This window comes from Pleurodeles waltl, chromosome 11 (genome assembly GCF_031143425.1).
Source record: "Pleurodeles waltl isolate 20211129_DDA chromosome 11, aPleWal1.hap1.20221129, whole genome shotgun sequence".
Taxonomy (NCBI): domain Eukaryota; kingdom Metazoa; phylum Chordata; class Amphibia; order Caudata; family Salamandridae; genus Pleurodeles; species Pleurodeles waltl.
This window is the reverse complement of record NC_090450.1, coordinates 39,827,780-39,848,254: the sequence shown is the minus strand read 5'-3', so window position 1 is coordinate 39,848,254 and position 20,475 is coordinate 39,827,780. Positions and strand designations below refer to the sequence as shown.

General features: G+C 44.0%; 1 protein-coding gene across 1 annotated transcript in view; it reads right to left on the bottom strand.

Annotated features, from left to right (window-relative positions):
* THPO (thrombopoietin) overlaps positions 1-20,475 on the bottom strand; it is a 193,361-nt gene that overhangs the window by 18,343 nt on the left and 154,543 nt on the right. Inside the window, exons 4-5 of the mRNA XM_069213001.1 lie at positions 12,596-12,723; positions 7,066-7,158 (exon numbers count right to left, since the gene is read on the bottom strand). Coding sequence (XP_069069102.1) covers positions 7,066-7,158; positions 12,596-12,723 — 221 coding nt within the window. The remainder of the gene's footprint in view (positions 1-7,065; positions 7,159-12,595; positions 12,724-20,475) is intronic.

Here is a 20,475-nt window from a genome sequence, read left to right as displayed (position 1 = left end):
CATACTGCAGCGCTCAGAATGGATACCCAAATACTAAACCACACAACATTGTCCAATACCAAAAGCACACACTGTAGGACAGCACCCAAGAACAAGGGACAACATCAGGAAGAGCTGGAACGACCTACGGGGGAAAGTGCGTTCCATGGCAGCAAGGCACCAGCTCGCCATACAGAGGACTGGCGTGGATCCCCACCTCCTGCCCCACAGCTCACAGCATGGGAGGAGCAAGTCTTGGCAAACCTGCATCCTGAGGGACTCACTGGAGTTGCCGGAGGACTGGACACTGGTGAGTCAAATTTGAATACTTATCACCCACCCATACCTGCATGCCATCTCACCCACACACCCTCACCCCCATCAATCCACTCCATCCCACACACTGCACCTACACATCTGAGTGTGCCAAATCCTGCATGCCATACCAATGCATGGACAGCCCTCCTAGCCCTGCACGTACACCCATCACTAAAGCATGCACAGCATAGGGGAACTACCAATCCCACAATACATCACCATACACAAACAAAGGTGGCAGGGCAACAGCAACAATAGAGAGGAAGCTAGGGATATACAATATGTCACAGACATGCAGCATAATACATCACTCACATCCCCACAGGTGCCCCAGCCAATGTCAGTGGAAAGGAGGTGCCACACCTATCCAGTCCCCCAACAGAAGATGCCCCCAGTGATGACAGTAACTCTAGACTTCTGGATCTGGATCAACAACCTGGCCCATCAGGGACCACTGGACAGTCGGTCACCCCACACACTCCCAGTCCACCACAGCACCTTCCCCCTCAGTATCCAACACCACAGCACCTACCCAGCATCCCCACACCTCTGTCCCCAGGACACGTCAATCAGCAGTGTGCCCACCTGTACAGGGACCCCACTCCACACCTCGCCCCCGAGACAATCAGGGACCTGGGGTCAGTGGCAGTGGGCACACCATTCAGGGGACAGAGGCACAGGGCAACAGGGACACTGGGAGGACCGATGTGCACCAGGGGGAGGACAGGCCCAGGGAACCGACTCTCCAGGAGGCACTCACTGAGATCCTGGGAGCCTACCAACATTCCCAGGACGCAATGGGCCAGATCTTTGACAACATGCAGGAGACAGGCAGCTGCAGGAGGAACGGTATCAGGGGATCAGGGAGGACTTGCAAGCCATCAACACCACCTTGATCTCCATAGCTGGGGTGCTGGAAGACATGTCCAACATCATGAGGGAAGCAACAGCACAGCAGCGGGCCCCTACCACTAGCCAGTCCATTGACCAGCCCTCCACTTCCGCTGCAGCTAGTGGGCAGGACGCCCTGCCAAAGGACCCACGGGACACCAGCACCCCTCCCCTGCAGAAGGTGAACCACCCCGCAAACGTTCCCTGCGACCCAGACAGAAGCCAGAGACACTTGCCAAGACCAAGACCACCACCAGGAAATGAGCCTCTCCTGATTGCCCCCCTTGTATCCCTCCCTGTCACCTTGTCCACTTTGAACTGCCTTTGCTCCCCTTCCTATGGCTCCTTGGACACTGGACCTGTGCTACAAACAGATTGAAACAATACCCTGGACTTTCCCCTACCATCACCCCATTCCATTGCACTTTTCCCACAATTTTATAGCACTACAATAAACACCCTTGAACACAACTTGACTACTAGTATTGTATGTGTTGAAAATGTGCATTTATGGAAACAGTCACATCTAGTGCAAATTATCTGAACACTGTGAGAGCATACGAATAATGACCTGTAACTGTCTGTAGTAATCACATCAGGACACTGTTGTCATATTCCCAACATCTGTAAAATGACAAGCCATAGGTGACAGTAAGTTGAGATGCGAAGGAAGTTAATGCCATCATGCTACAGCTACACAGAAAACATCAATAGTCAGAGGAATGGTCAGTTGCTCTGTCTCATCTGTGCGTCATTGGAAGTATTGATGTATAACTGATGTTCTGTTGTCCTCATCCTCTGCCTCCTCATCCTCACTGTCCTCAGGGTCCACTGCTGCCACAGAGGCATCTCCAGCCTCCTCCTCCTGCAGAAAAGGTACATGTGTCTGAGGGCCAGGTTGTGTAACATGCAGCATGCCACTACTATTTGTCAGACCTTCACAGGTGAGTAGTACAGGGATCCACCTGTCAGATGGAGGCACCTGAACCTGGCCTTCAGGAGGCCGAACGTCCTCTCGATAATTCTTCTGGTTCGCCCATGTGCCTCATTGTAACTATTCTCAGCCCCTGTCCTGGCATTCCTCACAGGGGTCAGGAGCCATGATAGGTTTGGGTAGCCAGAGTCACCTGCAAGTATTGAGGGACAACATTTGGCCTTACACAATGCTATGGGGATGACACCTGAAGGCGTACACTAACATAGAGTGGGTGGAGACCCTGGCTCACCTATTAGCCGCACCCTGTGCCTCTGTAGTTGGGCCATCACATTTGGGATGCTGCTATTCCTCAGGACAAAGGCGTTATGCACCGATCCAGGATACTTGGCAGTGATGTGGGAGATGTACTTGTCCGCCAGGCACACTATTTGCACATTGATTGATTGGAAACTCTCATGAATCCTGAACACCTGTTTGTTCTGGCAGAGGGGGGACAAACGCTATATGTGTCCCGTCAATCACCCCAATAATATTGGGGATATGTCCCATTGCATAGAATCAGGCCTTCACAGTGCCCAAATCTTCCACCTGGGGGAAAGCTATGTAGCTGCACATGTGTTTCACCAGGGCAGACAAAACGCGCCGGGCGATATGTGTGCCAATGGTGATGGAAACTGGATTTTTGGGCTATATGTGTGACAGGCTGGATTGTATGTGTAGTGGTGTCCTCCTGTCTGTATTACCTCTGCAGGTCAGCGCTCATCAAAAGAAGGGATTATGCCGTGCCATCGACAAGGACGTGCGGACCCTGGGGGGTCTATGGCAGGCGGTGCACCCACTGTTGGAAACGGTGGGAGGACCTGAGACGTTGGGCATGGAAGACTGCGGAGGCCCAGCTGGGGATGGCCTCCCAACGAGGAAGGGGTGCCCGTCAGAACCTAACCTCCCTGCTGGCCTGCATACTGGCGGTGGCCCACCCAGAGCTGAATGAGCGCTTGAGGGCATCACAGCAGCCACAAAGGGGTGAGTACAGTGAACGTTACAACAATAATTGGTAGGTGACATGGGATCCGGGTGGTGGGTGTAAGTTAGTGGGTGCCCCTTAATGCCAGGTCAGACATTGCAGCGTGATCCAGCTCAAGGGTAATGGGTGTGTGGCAAATGCAGGAAATCTAGCTTGTTAGCATTCCATGTCAGTGAGGGCTTTGCGTGTCCCAGGAGGTGTGCAGTTGGCGGTGTTTGGCCCTCATCTTGCCAGGGCATCTAGCCAACTCAAGGGCAGTGCAATGCCTAGTGCTCAATCCTGATTCCTGTTTGTGATGGTGCTGTGTATGCCAACTGTGGTGTTGGTGCAGTAATTGACCCAGTGTTTCCTTTCTCTCTCTCCCCCCTTTTTTCTTCTGTCATCATGTCCATCTGTGCATTAGCATCATCTGGCAGAGGAGCAGGAGCAATGGCCACAGAGGGAGCTGCATCCAACAGGACCCAGGAGGCAGAGTCCACTGACGCCGAGAGAACCAGTGGGACAGAGGGCGAGGGGGGCACCACAGCAGAGACAGGAGGTGACAATGCAGACTCAGATACCTCCTACGATGGAAGCTACCTGGTGGTGGCAGACACCTCTATGACCACCCCAGCTGCAGGTACAGCCGCCATCCCCCGTACCAGCACCGTCCTCTCAGTAGCCCCTTGCGAGTTGCCTGTCCCCGCTTACCCAGGAGGGTGGGCATCTCCTTCGCCCCAGGCACCTCAGGTCCTGCCCTGCCCCAGTGAGCCCTGCTGCCCTGAGTGAGGAGGCTATTGACCTTCTGAGATCCATCTCTGTAGGGCAGTCAACCATTGTGAATGCCATCCAGGCGGCTGGCATCCCAGATCCAGCAATGCAATGCATTCCTGGAGGGCATCCACGGTGGATTGGTGGCCCAACAGAGATCGTTTCAGGCTCTGGCCTCCTCTCTGATGGCAGCCATTGTCCCTGTTCCTACCGTCCCCCCTCCAACTACCACTTCTCAGTCCAAGTCTCCTCAACCCCAAACCATCCCATGAACACATACAGAAAAGCATTCACCCAAGATAACACACATGAGTGGCACAGTCAAACAAAGGCAACACACTTCATCCCACAAGCACTCGTGCAAACACCGGACAGTTGCAGACACAACCACATCCACTGCCTCCACTGTCTCCCCCTCCTCCTCCTCCACCTCCCTTACAGTCATGTCCACACTCACACCTGCATGCAGTGCATCAACAACCACTAGTAGTATCAGCACAACAAGCAGCACACACCTCACTAGTTGACACCTCCACAGCATCCATCCATGCGTCCTGTCTCCTCTCCCACCCTGTCTGTCACCCCCAAAGGACACAAACGCAAGCACTCAGACACCCAACAGCAATCCACCTCACACACACACACACTGCCCATGCACCTGCACCCAAGTCCAGCAGACATACACCTCCAACAACCACTCCCTCAACCTCCACTCCAATCCCTGCTCCCTCTTCCCACCCCACCATCCCTAAGAAGCTTTTTTTTGCCCAACTTGACCTCTTCCCTCCCCCTATCCCCTGTCCTACCCGTAAGTGCAGGGTCCCAACAACCCAGCCCAGCACCTCATCCAAACAGTCCACGCGGACAATTGAGGCACCTACAGGCCAAGGCCGAGGAGGCAAGACAGTGAAGGATACCACTCCAGCAGCCAGGAAGGATAAGGATCCCACAATTCCTGCCATGAAGGGGAAGAAGCCCTCAGCTCCTGCCAGGAAGGGGAAGGAGCCCGCACCTCCTGCCATGAAGGGAAAGAAGCCCTTGATTCCTGCTAGGAAGGTGAAGAAGCCCTCGACTCAGCAGAGGCTGGCAGGATGACACCACCACCAGTGGTCACAGAGCCCTCATCTCCAGCTGAGGCAGTGCAGCCCACTCCTCCTGCAGAGGCTGCCCAGCAGGCACCTTCACATGCTGAGACAGTGCAGCCCTCACCTCCAGCAGAGGCTGCCCAAGAGCCCCCTTCACCTTCTGAGACAGTGCAGCCTTCACCTCCAGCAGAGGCTGGTAGGGTGACACCACCACTACCACCAGTGGTCACGGAGCCCTCACCTCCAGCTTTGGCAGTGCAGTCCACTCCTCCTGCGGAGGTTGCTCAGGAGGCACCTTCACCTGCTGACACAGTGCAGCCCTCACCTCCAGAAGAGACAATGCAGCCCTCACCGCCAGCAGAGGGCATGTCGGCCACTCTCCAGGGACTGCTGTACAAGGGGCCCCCTCCAGAACCAATGGGCAAGTCACCCACCTGAGAGACTGTGACCTTGCTCTCCCCAGCAGCATGGAGCCCCCTCCAGGACCAAATGGGCATGTTTCCGTATTCGGCTGAGGTGCCCCCATCCCCCTGAGGTGCCTGCCCACTTGCAAAGTGATGCCCTTGCAGAGTTCTATCTGGATGATATCAGGGAAGAAGTTGGGCCTTGGACTGTGCCCTGTGGCAATGTGGGCCCTTAGTACTTTGGACTTGGCATTGGCCCTTTGAGTACATGTGTACATATCTGTTTTTTATCCAATTGGTTCATCTGGTGGCTGTTCCCATTCAATACATTCTCATTACTGCATTCTTGTTGCCGTTGCATTATTATGCCGTGTGTTGTGTAACATTATTTTTTGTCTGCAGGTGGTTGTGTGTGGTGTGTGTGTGTGTGAATGTTGTGTGTTGTGCGTGTGTGTGTCACTCTTCTTTTGCTCCCTCCCTCCCTTGTGTGCTAGGTTGACGGTACTCACCGTCGTCCTTTTCATCGGCATTGGTGTTGCAGGTGGAGCATGGCGTAGAAGAGCATGGGGAAGACTTGCAGTTCCGGTTCCATGGTGGCTTTGTCCTTCTCTGTGTCTCCGATGGTGAGTCATTGGTCTTCTGTGCAGTGTTTACGCCAGGCTTTTGATGGCATTGGTACCGCCCCGGACGTCTTGGCAGTTTTACTGTGTCATCATATGGTGGGCGGTACTTTGTCTTCCGCCATGCTGTTCATAGCTACTGCCATGGTGAATGTTGTTAACGCCCTAGCGGATGGTGTGGTACATTGGCTGCCTATGGGAGTTATCACCGCCATGGTCATAATTGGGCGGTAATTACCACCAGCCTGTTGGCGGTATTACCGGCACATTAACAGTCACCGCCATTGTCATGATGAGGGCCTATGTGCCATGGAGGCATGTGTTTGGATGCCATCAAAATGTCTAATGCAAACTTTTTCACAGCAGTAGAGGAGTGGAGTTTGTATTCTTACATCCTGACTTTCACCAAGGCGAGGATGCTGGTGAATTTGGGACTAATTTTACGGTGTTCACTCTGGAATCTTGAGTGGATGGATAGGAGGAATGTTGTTTGTTTCTTTGATAGTATGTTAATATGCAGCCTGATTTGATCTCTTCACTTGATGAAAGGACGACTTTGCTTTTTCAATTAATGTTAGTGTGAGAAGATCAGAGATAGCATTCACATTGTGCTAGTGATTCACAAAGATGCTCCTTTCGTAATGAGCATCTTCCAAAATGAACACAAAGCCAACAAACACTACTTTGAACACCTGATAGCACATACCAGAAGAGACTGCATGATTTATTGACTGTCAGTGGTGAAAACAACATAAAGGGTTACACTGATGTTGAAGATCAGATCACAGAAAGTATTTCAGGAAAATAAGACCCCTCAAGTCAATGCTGCATTCTCCGTTTTGGGGACAATAGCCAGATAGCCAGTAATAGTATTCTAGAGAAGATCTAGGAGACCACTGATTTGGACTACTACATTGCTGATAAACATCTGGACAATGACATTTCTTAAAATCAGACACTTCTGCAAATTAATTGATGGATAAGCTGTGTCCTTCATTAATGCTTAAATGTTGCACAATGTGGAGATTTCAGATGTTGAACCGTAGAAATTACTTACGTTCCTCTTGTTCCACTCTACATAGTGAACGTCAACCACGGGAATCATAACAGAGTCGTTCAGTAATGGGACTTGTGGGCACATTTTTGGTAACTAGAGAAAATAAAGAAAAAGGAAGAGTAAGACATGCGGGCAAGTGAGTATGGGCTATTAAAAGATATCCCCGATGACATGTTAAATGCAGCATTGAAGAAACATTAAGGGGTGCAATGATGATTCCGGTAGTGTGCATTGCAAATTGTGGCTTTCAAAGCCTCCAGCAGTTCATTAAAATACCCTGACACTAACTCTTAAATCCTCTAAGTGTACTGGACCCAGTTAGGAAAGAAAACAGCAGAAATTGAACATTAAAGACTGCTGTAAATAGGCTTGGGCACCTGGTGCTATGCTGGCTGCCTAACACAGGTAGCTGATCCACCCTGGTCAAGCTTCTGACAGCAGAGCCAAACGTGGCTACTTTTGCAAAACACAGCAGTTCTCTCACATCTAAATGAGGCAGTAGAACCAACTGTTGATTGAATGAGGCATTAATCAGCAATTTTTGGCAGATGTTCTGTTTCTGAGAACCTTTAATTACAGACTCCCTTGGAGGAGGTTTGAAGGCTTTTAACAGATAGATTAAAACAGAATCAATATATATAAATGTCCAGCCTGAGATTCTCAAATTTCTAAATATTTATCTTTTGAAATACAAAATACAACAGTGAACATTAAAAATGAAGAAGACAGAACTAATCTGGCAACTCTTTAACAGTTCTTAAATTATCATCCCAAAAAAGTTGTCTAAAGCCCAGGACTACGTGCCAAAGGAAACCATGGGAAACTGTTATTATTAAAGGCAGAAAATGTTATTCTATGAGTCATTGTTATCCAATGTCTGTTTGTTTGATCACTGGTAACCTCTAAACTATACACCATTAAAGTTCTAGATTTCATTACTGTAGTACCGAGGACTGGCCTTTCTTCTGGCAAAGTCATGGCTTCATGGGACCAGCCTTTATCTGTGGGGGCAAGAGGATTACTGTGAAGAACCACCACCCTCATTGGTCATAGTGAATAATGGAAGGAATAATGTGAAAGGCAGAAATCAAGGAAAAGGAAAAGAGACTATGAAAAAGAAAGAGGAAGGGATAGCCATGGGGAGAAGACGGCGACAGAGAGTAAAGGTAAACAAAAAGAAACAAAAAGTTAGAGAGTGAGTGAGAGAGAGAGAGAGAGAGAGAAAGAGAGAGAGAGGTAGGGTGGAGAGAAACCAAACCAAAGAAAACTTGAAAAAGAAATATATGCATATAACTTGGCATTGTTGGGTGCATATGACAGTGTGTGTATATGCTTGTAGTGATTCAGTGTGAATAAACTCACCATGTGGCCCACTTAGAGGCCAGTGCCTGGGATGGAACAGTACATTGCTGAGACTGGTAAAAGCTAGTTCCTTTCTCTGAAGAGAGAGAAAATGGGTGGACCTGGCGTGAGTCTGAAGAAGACAGGGACTGGAGACTGGACAAGCTGCCTTGTCAGTATAATATTTCTAAGGCGCATTCTCTCAGGAACAATGCCCATGGTTAGTTTCTGGCCAGTCCAAAGTCCTTGGTTAGTTTCTGCCCAGACTGCTAGTTACCCAGACTCCTCTCATGGTTAGCATGGTAGCCGGTCCCTGATTCCTTCTTCAGGCCCTAACCGGGTGAGCCGATTCATGTTACCGTGCATTGCCAATGATGATAGGTAAACTAGAGAGGCATAGGTATGCCACTGTCCCAATACGTTCCTTTGGCCCCTGCTGACAGCCACAGCTAGGACAGGTGGTTGCAAGTGTGAATGAGAGCTGAATGTGTCTTTTTAGGTGTGGGGACCATAAGGTCTGATGCAGGATTGGAGAAGAGACTCAAATTTGTTCTAACAGTTTATGTTGTGCATCTTAGATAAGCAATCACCAGAGTAAAAAAGTCTGATCCCCTTCTACCTAAGTAGGGGAAGTATGAGGGCAAAACAAGAAATTATAGAGAAGCTCACCGCTCCAACAAATGGGTAAGGCAGACACCCCCACTAAATCAGGCTAATGAGGAGAAGAACAAGACCCACATGATAGATTTTAGGTCTGTATGTGAAGTGAACCTGAGGCAGAAGAACCCCCCTTTTGAGCCATAAATCAACATATGAAGTCTTGTGCAATGCAGGCACTCTTCACTAGAAATTCCTCTGAATGGACACAACTGTTAAATGGGTGCAAGTTAAAGAAAGAGAGAGGGAAAGAGAGAGAGAGAGTGGGAAAAATAGCCAAGAGATGCCGTTTTGAAAGGGAAAAGTGGATAGTGTTAAACTGCACCTAGCTAACCAAATGTAATTTATTTAAGATAATATGAGCGTGCTACGCCAATAAATACTTTTGTGGATCCATATAAAACAATAGGCCTAACTGAAAAGGAAATATTTATTAATCTACAAATCATGTAAACAATTTGAGCCAATTCACGTGGTAAAGTGTGACAGTATGGGCAGAAACCTACAGCTGAAACAGGTGCACTAGTACGTCTGAAAAGCCAGTCGGGATGCAAATTTCCAGGTGCTATTGCACGTGTCACATTACGCTTTTAAGGGAAACTATTCATCCTGTATGGAATTATACATGAAGCATATTTCAGCAGTCGGAAGGGCGGTCAAAAGGGATAATCATTTTTTTCCAGAGGACAATACCCCAAACAATTCTGAGGATAATCAATTCCTAACCTGAAAGTCCTTAAGACCATTTCTATGGTGGTATAGGATCAGATTTCAGTTTGTGAGTGCCCAGAATTAATTGTAAAAGGTAAACCACATCTTGTAATGCCCACTTCCCACCCCCTGCAGGGTATTTACAGATTCAGAATTCTCCACACTACTGCCAGAGAGATCCACCATATTAAAACCATGTATGCATGCCAGGAAACCTTTTGTGATTTCTTGCAAGGTGAAAATGAACTTCTTTTGATGTATGGTTACAGCCAAATTGCTTTTGGGAACTGGGCCCAAAATAAAAAATAAAATAGAAACCTGATTAATGCACACCCAACCGTATGATGTTTTAACAGGCTGAATCCAGGTTAAATAGGAAATAATGAGAAATGAGTTATCCAATTTCTAATGCTATAGGTGGAAAGAGACACTAGTAACTGCAAATTATGACAGGTCAACAAAATGGGTCACCAATGAGATTTATGAAGGTACAAACCTAGTATTTAGTTACAATAAGTGTGGGGACTGTGTATTGAGGGACACAGATTCAGGTTGCTGATCCCCATCATGATAGGAAAGTGAGAGCCCCACTCGTGTTTATATGAGAGTGCCATATACTATGCCTAGCGGTTAGAAGGGGTGCTAGATACGATTAGACAGCTGCAAACGTGCAAAATCGGATTACATGCAAATAATGAGAAAGTAAGAAATATTAGAAGACGCATAATGTACCCACAAAATCAAGTGGAAGAAGGAAACTCACTGAAGAAGAGAAGTGAAGGAAGCACATAGCAAGACTTCAGCCTTAACTGTAGCAGAAGAGACCTGAGAGCTATCCACCGAAGGGAATGCGATGATTGGTAATTCTGCAGCCACCCGGAGTGAAGTGTGGGAATTCTGCATACATAATCCATCAGAGACAGAGGCAAGCATGAAACAATGATACTGCATGCATTTTAACAGAGAAACTACAGCTATTAGCGAGTGACTGCTTTATCTTTAACTATTTTTCTAATCAAGTTTAATTTAGTTTTTTCATTGTTTTTTACTGAGTGCACACTTTAATAATCATTCATTTCCTTGATATTTTATCTTCTAATCTTTCTTTGGATTATTCGTTGAGCCCTGGAAATCTGCTGTGACTACAGCCCACATACACCTTAGGGTGAAGACTGGAAAAGTGAGATTGAGTCTTGGTATGGATGTTTGGAATGTTCTTTCTGAGTAGCCTCCAACCACAACTTCTGAAATGTTTGTCTTAAACTGACCATGCTTTTAGTGTGGTACTGTCAAGTTACGGTTGGCTGTCCACAAACAGAAAGGTGAGCATAGACTTTTAGCCAAAATATCTGGAGATGAGTTTACATTTTTTGTTATCAGCCAAACCAAGATGTATGTCCCAAGTGATAGAGTTTAAGCTGGTCTATCTTGGAGGAACCACCATGGGTAAAAACACTTCCATCTCGTTGCAGCGCTTAAGCCCTGTTGCTGTTTGCCTGACAACATCCTATTTTTTGGCTGTAGGAAAGAGACAACCACGGTACTCCTTGGGAGGATACACAGTTAAACAAGCATTTGCAATGCAATGGGTCTCGCATTTGCTGGAGTTAGAACTATTAGCGCTGTAAACTCCTAACCGGACTTTTCTTGCCACCTAAATTGAAAATGAAAAGTAAAACAGTTTCACATATGCAAACCGATTTACAGTGCTACGGCCGCCATTAGCACCAGCGTGAAGAGACACACAAAAGGAAAAAGAAGTACACTTGCAGTCAAGCTTATTGGTGAAAGGGCATACAGCCATGTAACAGGGGCAATAGCCAAGGCGGTAACAAAACCTACCCAAGGAGGGACAAATGTAAACAATTTACCAATGTCATCAAAGGATTTTTGAAGGGCAAGCCCACGAACGAGTGGTGCTGATGGGTGTGGTTAAAAGCCCAGATACATATCAACACGTCGGAAAAGCAGCGCTTCCACGCTGCCATGCTCAACCTAAAAATGTGTAACTGCCAACCAACAAAAGCAAAGTCAAAACACAATGTGAAATAAACACTGTGGTTGATGTTAACATTACCAGTTTGAAAATGGGAAAGCAGTGTTATTAAGGTAAATCAGTATTGTTCAGCAAGAAGGTGATTTGGGGACTCGCCCCATGCCTATACAACAAGCAAGAACACAGGAAATCAATTGTGATGAAAAGTGAGCTTGACATACGTTCAGAAACATGAATTGTTTACTGTTTGTACTGTACTACAATGTGTAAATGCAACACGATTTGTGGAATATTTTTCAGAAAGTTTTCACTGATTCAGTGTATATGTTGGCAAAATCTTATTACAATTTTTTTCCATACATTATGTTAACATGGATGAATAGAACGGTTGTCAAGAAGTGGCCCATACTTGCCATTATTAAAAAAATAAATAGTGGTAGGATTTTGATATAAAACCCACATTTTATCAAAAGATGACATCATATTAAATGACTTCATCCAACTTTTGGCCTGATGGTGAGATCAGATTGAATGACACCATAAGGCCACCATGTGCTCCCCATCAGAGGGTTGTCCATGTACTTTTCAGCCTAGATAACAATTAAATCATGGCAGATGTATAATTTGTAATGACTGTGGCCAGCCTTAACCTCACATAGCGTAACCAGTAAACATACTAGCCCAGTGCAGTGATATCACAGTGATATCACTTGATAACTACATCTCCTATCACTCCATCTAATTACTTTCCTTTATTTCCTTTATTTCATCTGACTCATTCTCTTTCTTCCTATTACTGAGCCTGACAGCCCCAAGAACCCTTACCTCCTTCTCCGCCATGTCGCTGGAATCGCGGACATATTTGACAATCATCTTCCTATCACAGGGCAGCTTCAGAGAACTCAACATTGACAGTTTTGGGATCAGGAGAAATACTGCTATGAAGAGGAATCCTAGAAGAAAAAAAAAAAAAAAAGGTCAAATGAACACAAACAAGAATGTTGAAGTGAACACAGGGGTTATTTATTAATTTGATCTTAGGACATTTAAGTGCCAGAAGCAAATGGACTGGTGCACAGTAGCTGGGAGTTAACCTGAAGACGGAAAAAACAAATTGATCAATGGTTATATGGGGATGTGAAATATAGAATCAGATCCTTCTGAAATATGTGGGGATAAACATAGGGCAAAAGGAGTTGATGGAGTTGAGATGGAAAGACACTGAAGACCTTTCTCTTGGAGGCCTCGCATAAAGCTCAATAAGAAATGTAGTTTACATTTGTAGTGCAACTGGTGCGACATTACTGTACCTGCAAGGTTTTGCCCAAATGATTGTCACCAAGTAAAGCCTGGTTGTATTTGTGCTTTTAACAACTGAAAACATACTGAGATTCTCATTATTGTACTGAGAAAACATGAAGTATTACAACACTATCCCTCAATTTAAGAGGTGAGACTAAGAACTGACAGGTGATAGCATATCTGATAAATACTGCACAATGTGCTATTCATCGTTATTTAAATGGTTGCGGCATTACCGTTCCAAACTACCAACGAGTTGCAATAAGGGCCTAAAATCGCACGAGGTGGGGTAAAGTGGATAAAGGAAGGGGGACAATGGGCAATGAAGTACTGATAGCACATTGGGAGGAGTAGGTAAAGTGAACAGTCGTGGTAGACTAGCGTTTTCTTGGCGGTTATACCTTTCAGAGAGGTCCAGTAACCTACCGATAAGTGACAAGTTGTCCCTTGAAGAGTAGGGTCTTGAGCTGTTCAAGGGATGCTAAATAGTTTTTAGTATTACTTCCTATGAGCAAACCTTCTGGCCACCAAGTGAAAGAGTGTTTCCAGAATGGAGTGATCTATTTGGTGTACAGATTCTATTTTTGTTTTTCATATCATGTATACGTATTAAGCATGTTGATAGCCCTGTGCATGTTATTCTGGAAGTTAATGTGGATATTAAACATGGAAAGGAATGTGGTCTCTGTCTAGTTCTCTACACTGTGTTTGAACAGTCTCTGTCTAGTTATCTACACTATGTTTGAAACAGACTGAATTCTAATTATTTGTTTGGATGACAAACATATGTATGGTGCCCTACAGTATCAGAGCTCTGCTTTAGTATTGGTACTAGCCACTATGTCCCCAGTGTTGTATGAAAAGTATGTTGTGATGCTTGTAAACATGATGAGGCAAAGTAAGCTGGTAGTCGCCAACAGATTACCATGAGCCTCAAATGATGAGTGAAAGATACCATGAGCAATATGGGATGCCTTACTAGTGCACAACAGAAAGCATCCAGAAATTACAACTTGCAAAATTCAGAAGTTTATCGTAACTTAGAAACGTAGATCAATCTCAAGGAAATTTACAAATGTTTTGAGTGGGCTTGAAAGGGTTAAAAATTAGAAATATCTGGACCATTATTCTGCACATGGTCCGCGAACCCACAGCCTGGGTGTAGGTCCTCGCTACAGCTTTGACTACAAGTTATGGTAAGCTCCACAATGAATAACTTGCACAACAGCCATGCAAATCATTACTCACACACCTAATGCAACGGTTTTGATCTTTAAATATCTTATATCTATAAGTAACAACACCTAAAAGCACAACAACATTAAATAACAACACATACTCAAACCAATAAATAATACTAAATTCATAGTGGTCCGTTTTATAGACTCAAAGGTAATCACATTTGTTAGATTTGTTAGATTTACAAGATTTGTAATTGCATCAGACACACCATGGATTAGGTCAAAACTGCTGCATTTGCTGTATTTTATTAAAGGTTTTTTAAGTGATTCTGAGAAGTTTTGTTTTTACCATAGGTTACGGTGTTATAATCAATCTTAACCATATCTTCACTTTGACTACAGTTTATTCAGTGAATTTATTAAAAATTTTGTTTGAAATATATGTCAATTTTTTAAAAATGATTCCCGTCCCCACTACTCAACGCTATTGGCTATGTACTGGGAGTTGGCCTCAGATGATACAGGGGGTTGGATAACCAGGAGAAGCAATCTTGAAAATAATAGACAGTGTTGAACACAAAAGGTAACCCTGAATGAAACACAGAGCAGGTCAAATAAGGAGAAACAATTTCTTTTGGAAATAAGGGATTGATATAAAGTAAGTAGGGTAAACAAAGAGCATAGTATAAACAAAGAACGTCACCTTTGAAGATGGCATTAATATCTTGAAAAAAAGGAAACAGGTGCATCCTGCATTATAATCAGCATATGAACTAAATTGTTCTAATTTTAGACGTTTAGGGGAAAGGATGAATAAAAGCAGATTTTTAAAGAAAATTAGATATGCAGATATTTAGGGCATATTTAGATTTTTCAAGTCTACTTGAAACATTTTCATGTTGAATGTTGAAATGGTCATGCATATATATATTGAACATTAAATTGAATATGAATGCTAGCACTCCGGTGTCACACCGTGGTGATCACCATGTTGTAAATCACATTGATGGTAAATTTTAGATAATGTTAAAGTCTGTCTGCTTTGTGTTTGGACAAAATATTGAGCTAAAAATATTGTGTGAACAAAATATTGGGGGTTATTCTAACTTTGGAGGAGTGTTAATCCGTCCCAAAAGTGCCGGTAAAGTGACGGATATACCACCAGCCGTATTATGAGTTCCATAGGATATAATGGACTCGTAATACGGCTGGTGGTAAATCCGTCACTTTTCCGTCACTTTTGGGACGGATTAACACCTCCTCCAAAGTTAGAATAACCCCCATTGTGTCAAGAATAATGAGGACACAAATATTGTGAAGTTGCTAGGGATGAGCAAAATGTGACTATACTTAACTCCACAGATATGTAGTGAGACAATATATATATCTTCAAGGTATGTACATGTGGAGTTAAGAACAGTAAATATATACTTGCCTCTTTGCCCTTACCTTCTCGATATTTAGGTCCTCGATATTTTTGATATGATATTCTGTCCACCCTATATTTGTAGCCTCGACAACCCTTTACTTGATGTAAAACAACCAAATAGGACAACCATCATTTTGTGCTTTAGTAAAAGCATTAGTGAAACAAAAAATGTAATCATTATTGTCAAAAGCGTTGTTCTTCACTATCAAAACTGGCTACGTCTGCAATGCCACAGTCACTCTCAATGCCTGCATCTTGATTGGCCCGGTGCTCATTAGCATCAATGTCTCCCATTGCCATCAGTTCTAAAGCCCTCATGGTTTAGTCCCAGTTCACATTCGTGTGTCCATTTACCCTCAGATCTCTGAAGGGACCAGTGCTCCCCAGTGCTATCTAAATGCACTTAGTTGACCATTTTCCAGTAACACGTGTCCACGTCCTTTATACAGCTCAGCCCTTTTTCAAAAACAACGCTATGTATGTAAAATGCATCCAAATGGTCCTTAGATTCCCCTCTGCCAACACCAGCAAACTGGTCCTTTGATGATTTTAAACAATACCTTGTTTTCCTAGCTCAGAGCCTTTATGTGTACCGTATATATTTCTACAGACCCATGGCACCCATTAGGTGAATCGTTTTTTTTCATTCATAACTACAGTGAAAAATAGAATGGATATATCTGACAAGTGTGCCATTCAGATATTTTTCTGAGATTGAGGCATAGCCCGATCCTAAATCTGCCATAACCTTAAATTTGCAAAAATCAAAACTGATATTGTGCATTTTGCACTCTGCGTTTCTCATCTCTACCCTCTAGCCCCTAGTTTCATCACATACAATGAAAATTACACTTGCAAAACGTCCTTCTCTAACTTCTTTTCTTTCCTTTACGGTTGTACTAAGATCATTCTTTGCTTAAAGTTTACATAGTTTTGTGTGGTGTCCCATTTTCTGCATGCATTGCCAGCTTTGTACAAGGCAGGACAGGTCAGTGTCAATGCCCGTGTGGTAACTAGACATCAACCTCTAACAATAACCCGTGTGATGGTGTCCACAAATCAACTCTGCTTTACAATTTCCATCTCTGCTCTACGTCATTTGCACAGCTCTCGGTTCACACGTATTTCCCTATTATTCAACTGTTTGAAATGCATCAGGCTTTCTATCCCCTCACAAGTATTACTGTCTCTACCCAGCTGTGCAACAAAGCTGGGTTGGAGAAATATAAGTGTGCATGTCTGTTTGGGTGGTCTAAGACAGTCAGTGAAACTGATATGCGCACTTTCAGGTGCCCACCACTCCACCTATCTGCTGCTGTCCAAGAGGATGGCCCAGCCTGGCCCTGCTCTAGACCTGTGTCAGCTGTCAGTGCAAAATAAAATAATAAAATTGTTTTATGATCATCTTATTTTTCATCTTCTGGGTTTTAGTGGGGGGGGTGACGCTCCTCCGCCATTATGGAGGATCTGTTACAGGTTGCTTCCCTAGATGTGCCAGATGCTCTCAGAGTTTGGAAAGCTGCAGCACAGCCAACCATTGTTTCATGTACTTGTTGATGTGTCATGAAAATATGTGTCTTTCATCAACCAACACTTGGATCCTTCAGGAAATGTTTGCACAATTGTTTACCTTCTCAGATTCATTTCTGTCCTCCTGTTTATGATGCTAGATTTTAAACTACTGCTAGATAATAAAAGGTCTTCTGTGCAATAATAGTGCATTCTTTCTTTCAGCATCAATCTTCTTCTCACCCGCCTCCATACAATTGATAAAGGACCCATCCCAAGGATTTCAAATCTTTTGCTTTGGCTGATGCTTGTAGTATTTCCTTTACGTTTCCTGTGACGTACTGAAAAGCTGTCAGTCTTAGTAGCTTATTGTTTTCATTTACTTTTCTCCTTCTGCAAAGCAAACGTTTGGTAATGGTACAGAGATATCCATAGGTAATTCTGCGCACCACTATGTTTAGCCTATATGTGTACCCTGCTCTAGGCTTCTTTCCTCCTGTACACTTAAATCATGTTGTTCTTGCCTTACTGTGGCATTGGGTGCACCGTCGGCTTTAGTGCTTATCACTGGTTTCAGCCAACACGCGAGGCAAGACGGTTTTTGTATGCACTTCCTCCGCACAGTGCGTGCCACGTCTGGCGCACATGCTGTTCCACTTGGCCCCCCCAAAATACACATGCATAGCTCTTCAGCTCATCCACATTTGCTTCAGTGCTCTCTGCTATTGCAAAGATTTTAATAAGCGGGTATCTTTTTCAGAGCTACAATACCTTGCAATGTCCTCTTTATCATCTGTACTTTGTGTATAGGCTATGTGCACGGGCTCATGTAGTGCTAGAGATCCACAGCTCCAGGGCTACCTGCTGGTCCTACTGGCACCGGCTTCTATACAATACAGGTAACCTAATTAAAGATTAGGGGGTGCAGAAGATGATCTAAAGTATAAGATTTAATGGACGAGAGGAGTCTATGCACCACACCAAGGAGGTCTCCATCATCTGAAGCCCATGTGACATTCAATATGTCAACAGGAGTCCATAAAATGGGAGGTTGGTGCATGCCATTTGCAAAGAGCTGGCAGGATAGCACTCTACCTAATCAATTAATGTATGCAAGTGGAATCACAGATTTGTGCTATGTTCGAAGTCCCAGACATGGTTTACATGGAGCGAAGAGTGAACCTGCAAAGACAGGTTATCAAAATATTTATTCTTTACCCCATCAGTTTTATTTTGCAATACATTTTTATTTCATTATGGTATGTAAAAGGATAGCCTTTGCATGTGCTATTCTGCAATGTGATATATCACAAAAATTAAGCAACTATTTGTATATAACTCCAGTGAATACTGTGCTGCTGACACACTTTTGCAAAAAAACTAAAATATCAAAAATATAGGTACAGGAATGAATATTTTAAATGCTTGTCGTTTGTGACATTTATACATTGCAATGTAATTACAACAGCTGTCATTGAAACATTTTATGATTTTGTGCTCCAATTTATTTCACCCATCTACTATAAACGTGGTAGTGTCAGGATGAAGAGTGCATGTCTTCCGTTGGCAAACATGTGCTTCAGGATTTGATATATTAAGTGTTTCGGTACACCTTTAAAGATGTTATTATTAAGAGATATATCATCCCACCCTGGGCCTCCACCTGAAGAGCAAAACGCCAGTAACACTGCCATTTGTTGTGATATACACATGTTGTGCGCCTCAAGATATGCTCAGCTGAAATACAGCATCTCTTATCGCCCATTATGGAATGCTTAGCCTGGCAGTCAGAATGTTTAGAATGCTGGTAGACATAAAATAGATCAGGACAACTGACCTATTTGCCTCTTTGGGTGGGAACAGTGGGATGGGGACCAATGACCACGACTGCATAATTGTGCAGAGGACAAGAATGCCACCCAGTCATTTCATTAATGTATAAAGAGACATGCAATGGTTATGTGGGCAATGGGTGGGCAAAAACACATTTACATCATTCTTTCAAAGGTAGCTAAAATGAAAATCAATTGCACAAATTATGACTGATTATTAATACCCCCATCTCTGAGAAGAGTAATTTCTGTGGAAATAGAAATAGAATGAATTATTTATTAGAAGTCAAGTTCATTACCTATACAAAGCAACCATTTTATAAATATGTAAGAACAATAAAATGTGTGTTTTTTTCTCGAAAATAGTAGTGATAATATGTACCAAAGGACCCTGGTTTACAGATAAGAATCTTTTTTTGCACAACATCTTTACAAAGGTGAACAAAACAAACCGCAAATATGTCACACATCTAGGCATTTGCATACACAACAGTGTGATTAAGTTCTTAACAAACAATGCGATTGTTAATTCGAGCTCATCGCTTATACATCCTACTTTTTAGGTTAAAGCCTATCAGACAGCAGAACTGCCTGGTTTGCTAAAGACATCTTGGGGACATTCATAAAGCTTGTGTGGGAATGCATTCCCCCATTGCTTACCGTTGGCTTTGTTGAAAACTCACATTTTCTGGCTTTCTATTTGCTGACTTCTTTTGTTTTAGGCTGTCTAGGGTGAGTTCATCCCTTTTCATACTGCTCTATTTGTATTGTTCACAAAGTGCTCCTGTCTGTAAACAAGCCTGTAAATCTTGTCCTTATTTTGTCACATTTGCTGTGCATTCAAAGACAGAGGTCAAATGTCACGTTCTGTCTTCCCAGGAAGCATGATGTTTACTTTCCTTTGGCTGACTTCAGCGTGAGAGGAATTCTGCCGATACCGAGGGTAGAGGACAGGGTTTGTATCTAGCACACAACAATATTTAAATGAACTGTGCAACTATTTCAGAATATATCAAAATTAGCAAAGCACAAATGAAGTATATTTTTGTTAATTCTGAAGTGTGTTGGAAACAAATACTTTTCTATGATCAAAACAAATCAATACAGTAGGTAATGCCATTTCTGCACATTATCATTTGTGTGCCTTATAGCTCGATGAGTAAAACTATATTTCTATGTAAATGTAATGGTAATTTCATTTGGAAATGTGTGCCTGTAATTGCATACCACACCATGAATACACCACTCTACGCTACTCCACCCTACTCTGTACCACCCCATGCCGCTGCACTCTACTCTGCACCACTCCACTTTACACTATGCCACTGCACTCATCATCACGCAACTTCACTCTAAGCCTCTCTAATCTACTCTACTCTGCACCACTGTACTCTATGCAACTGCACTCTAAACCACTCTAGTCTAGACCACTTCACTCTACCCAGCACAGAT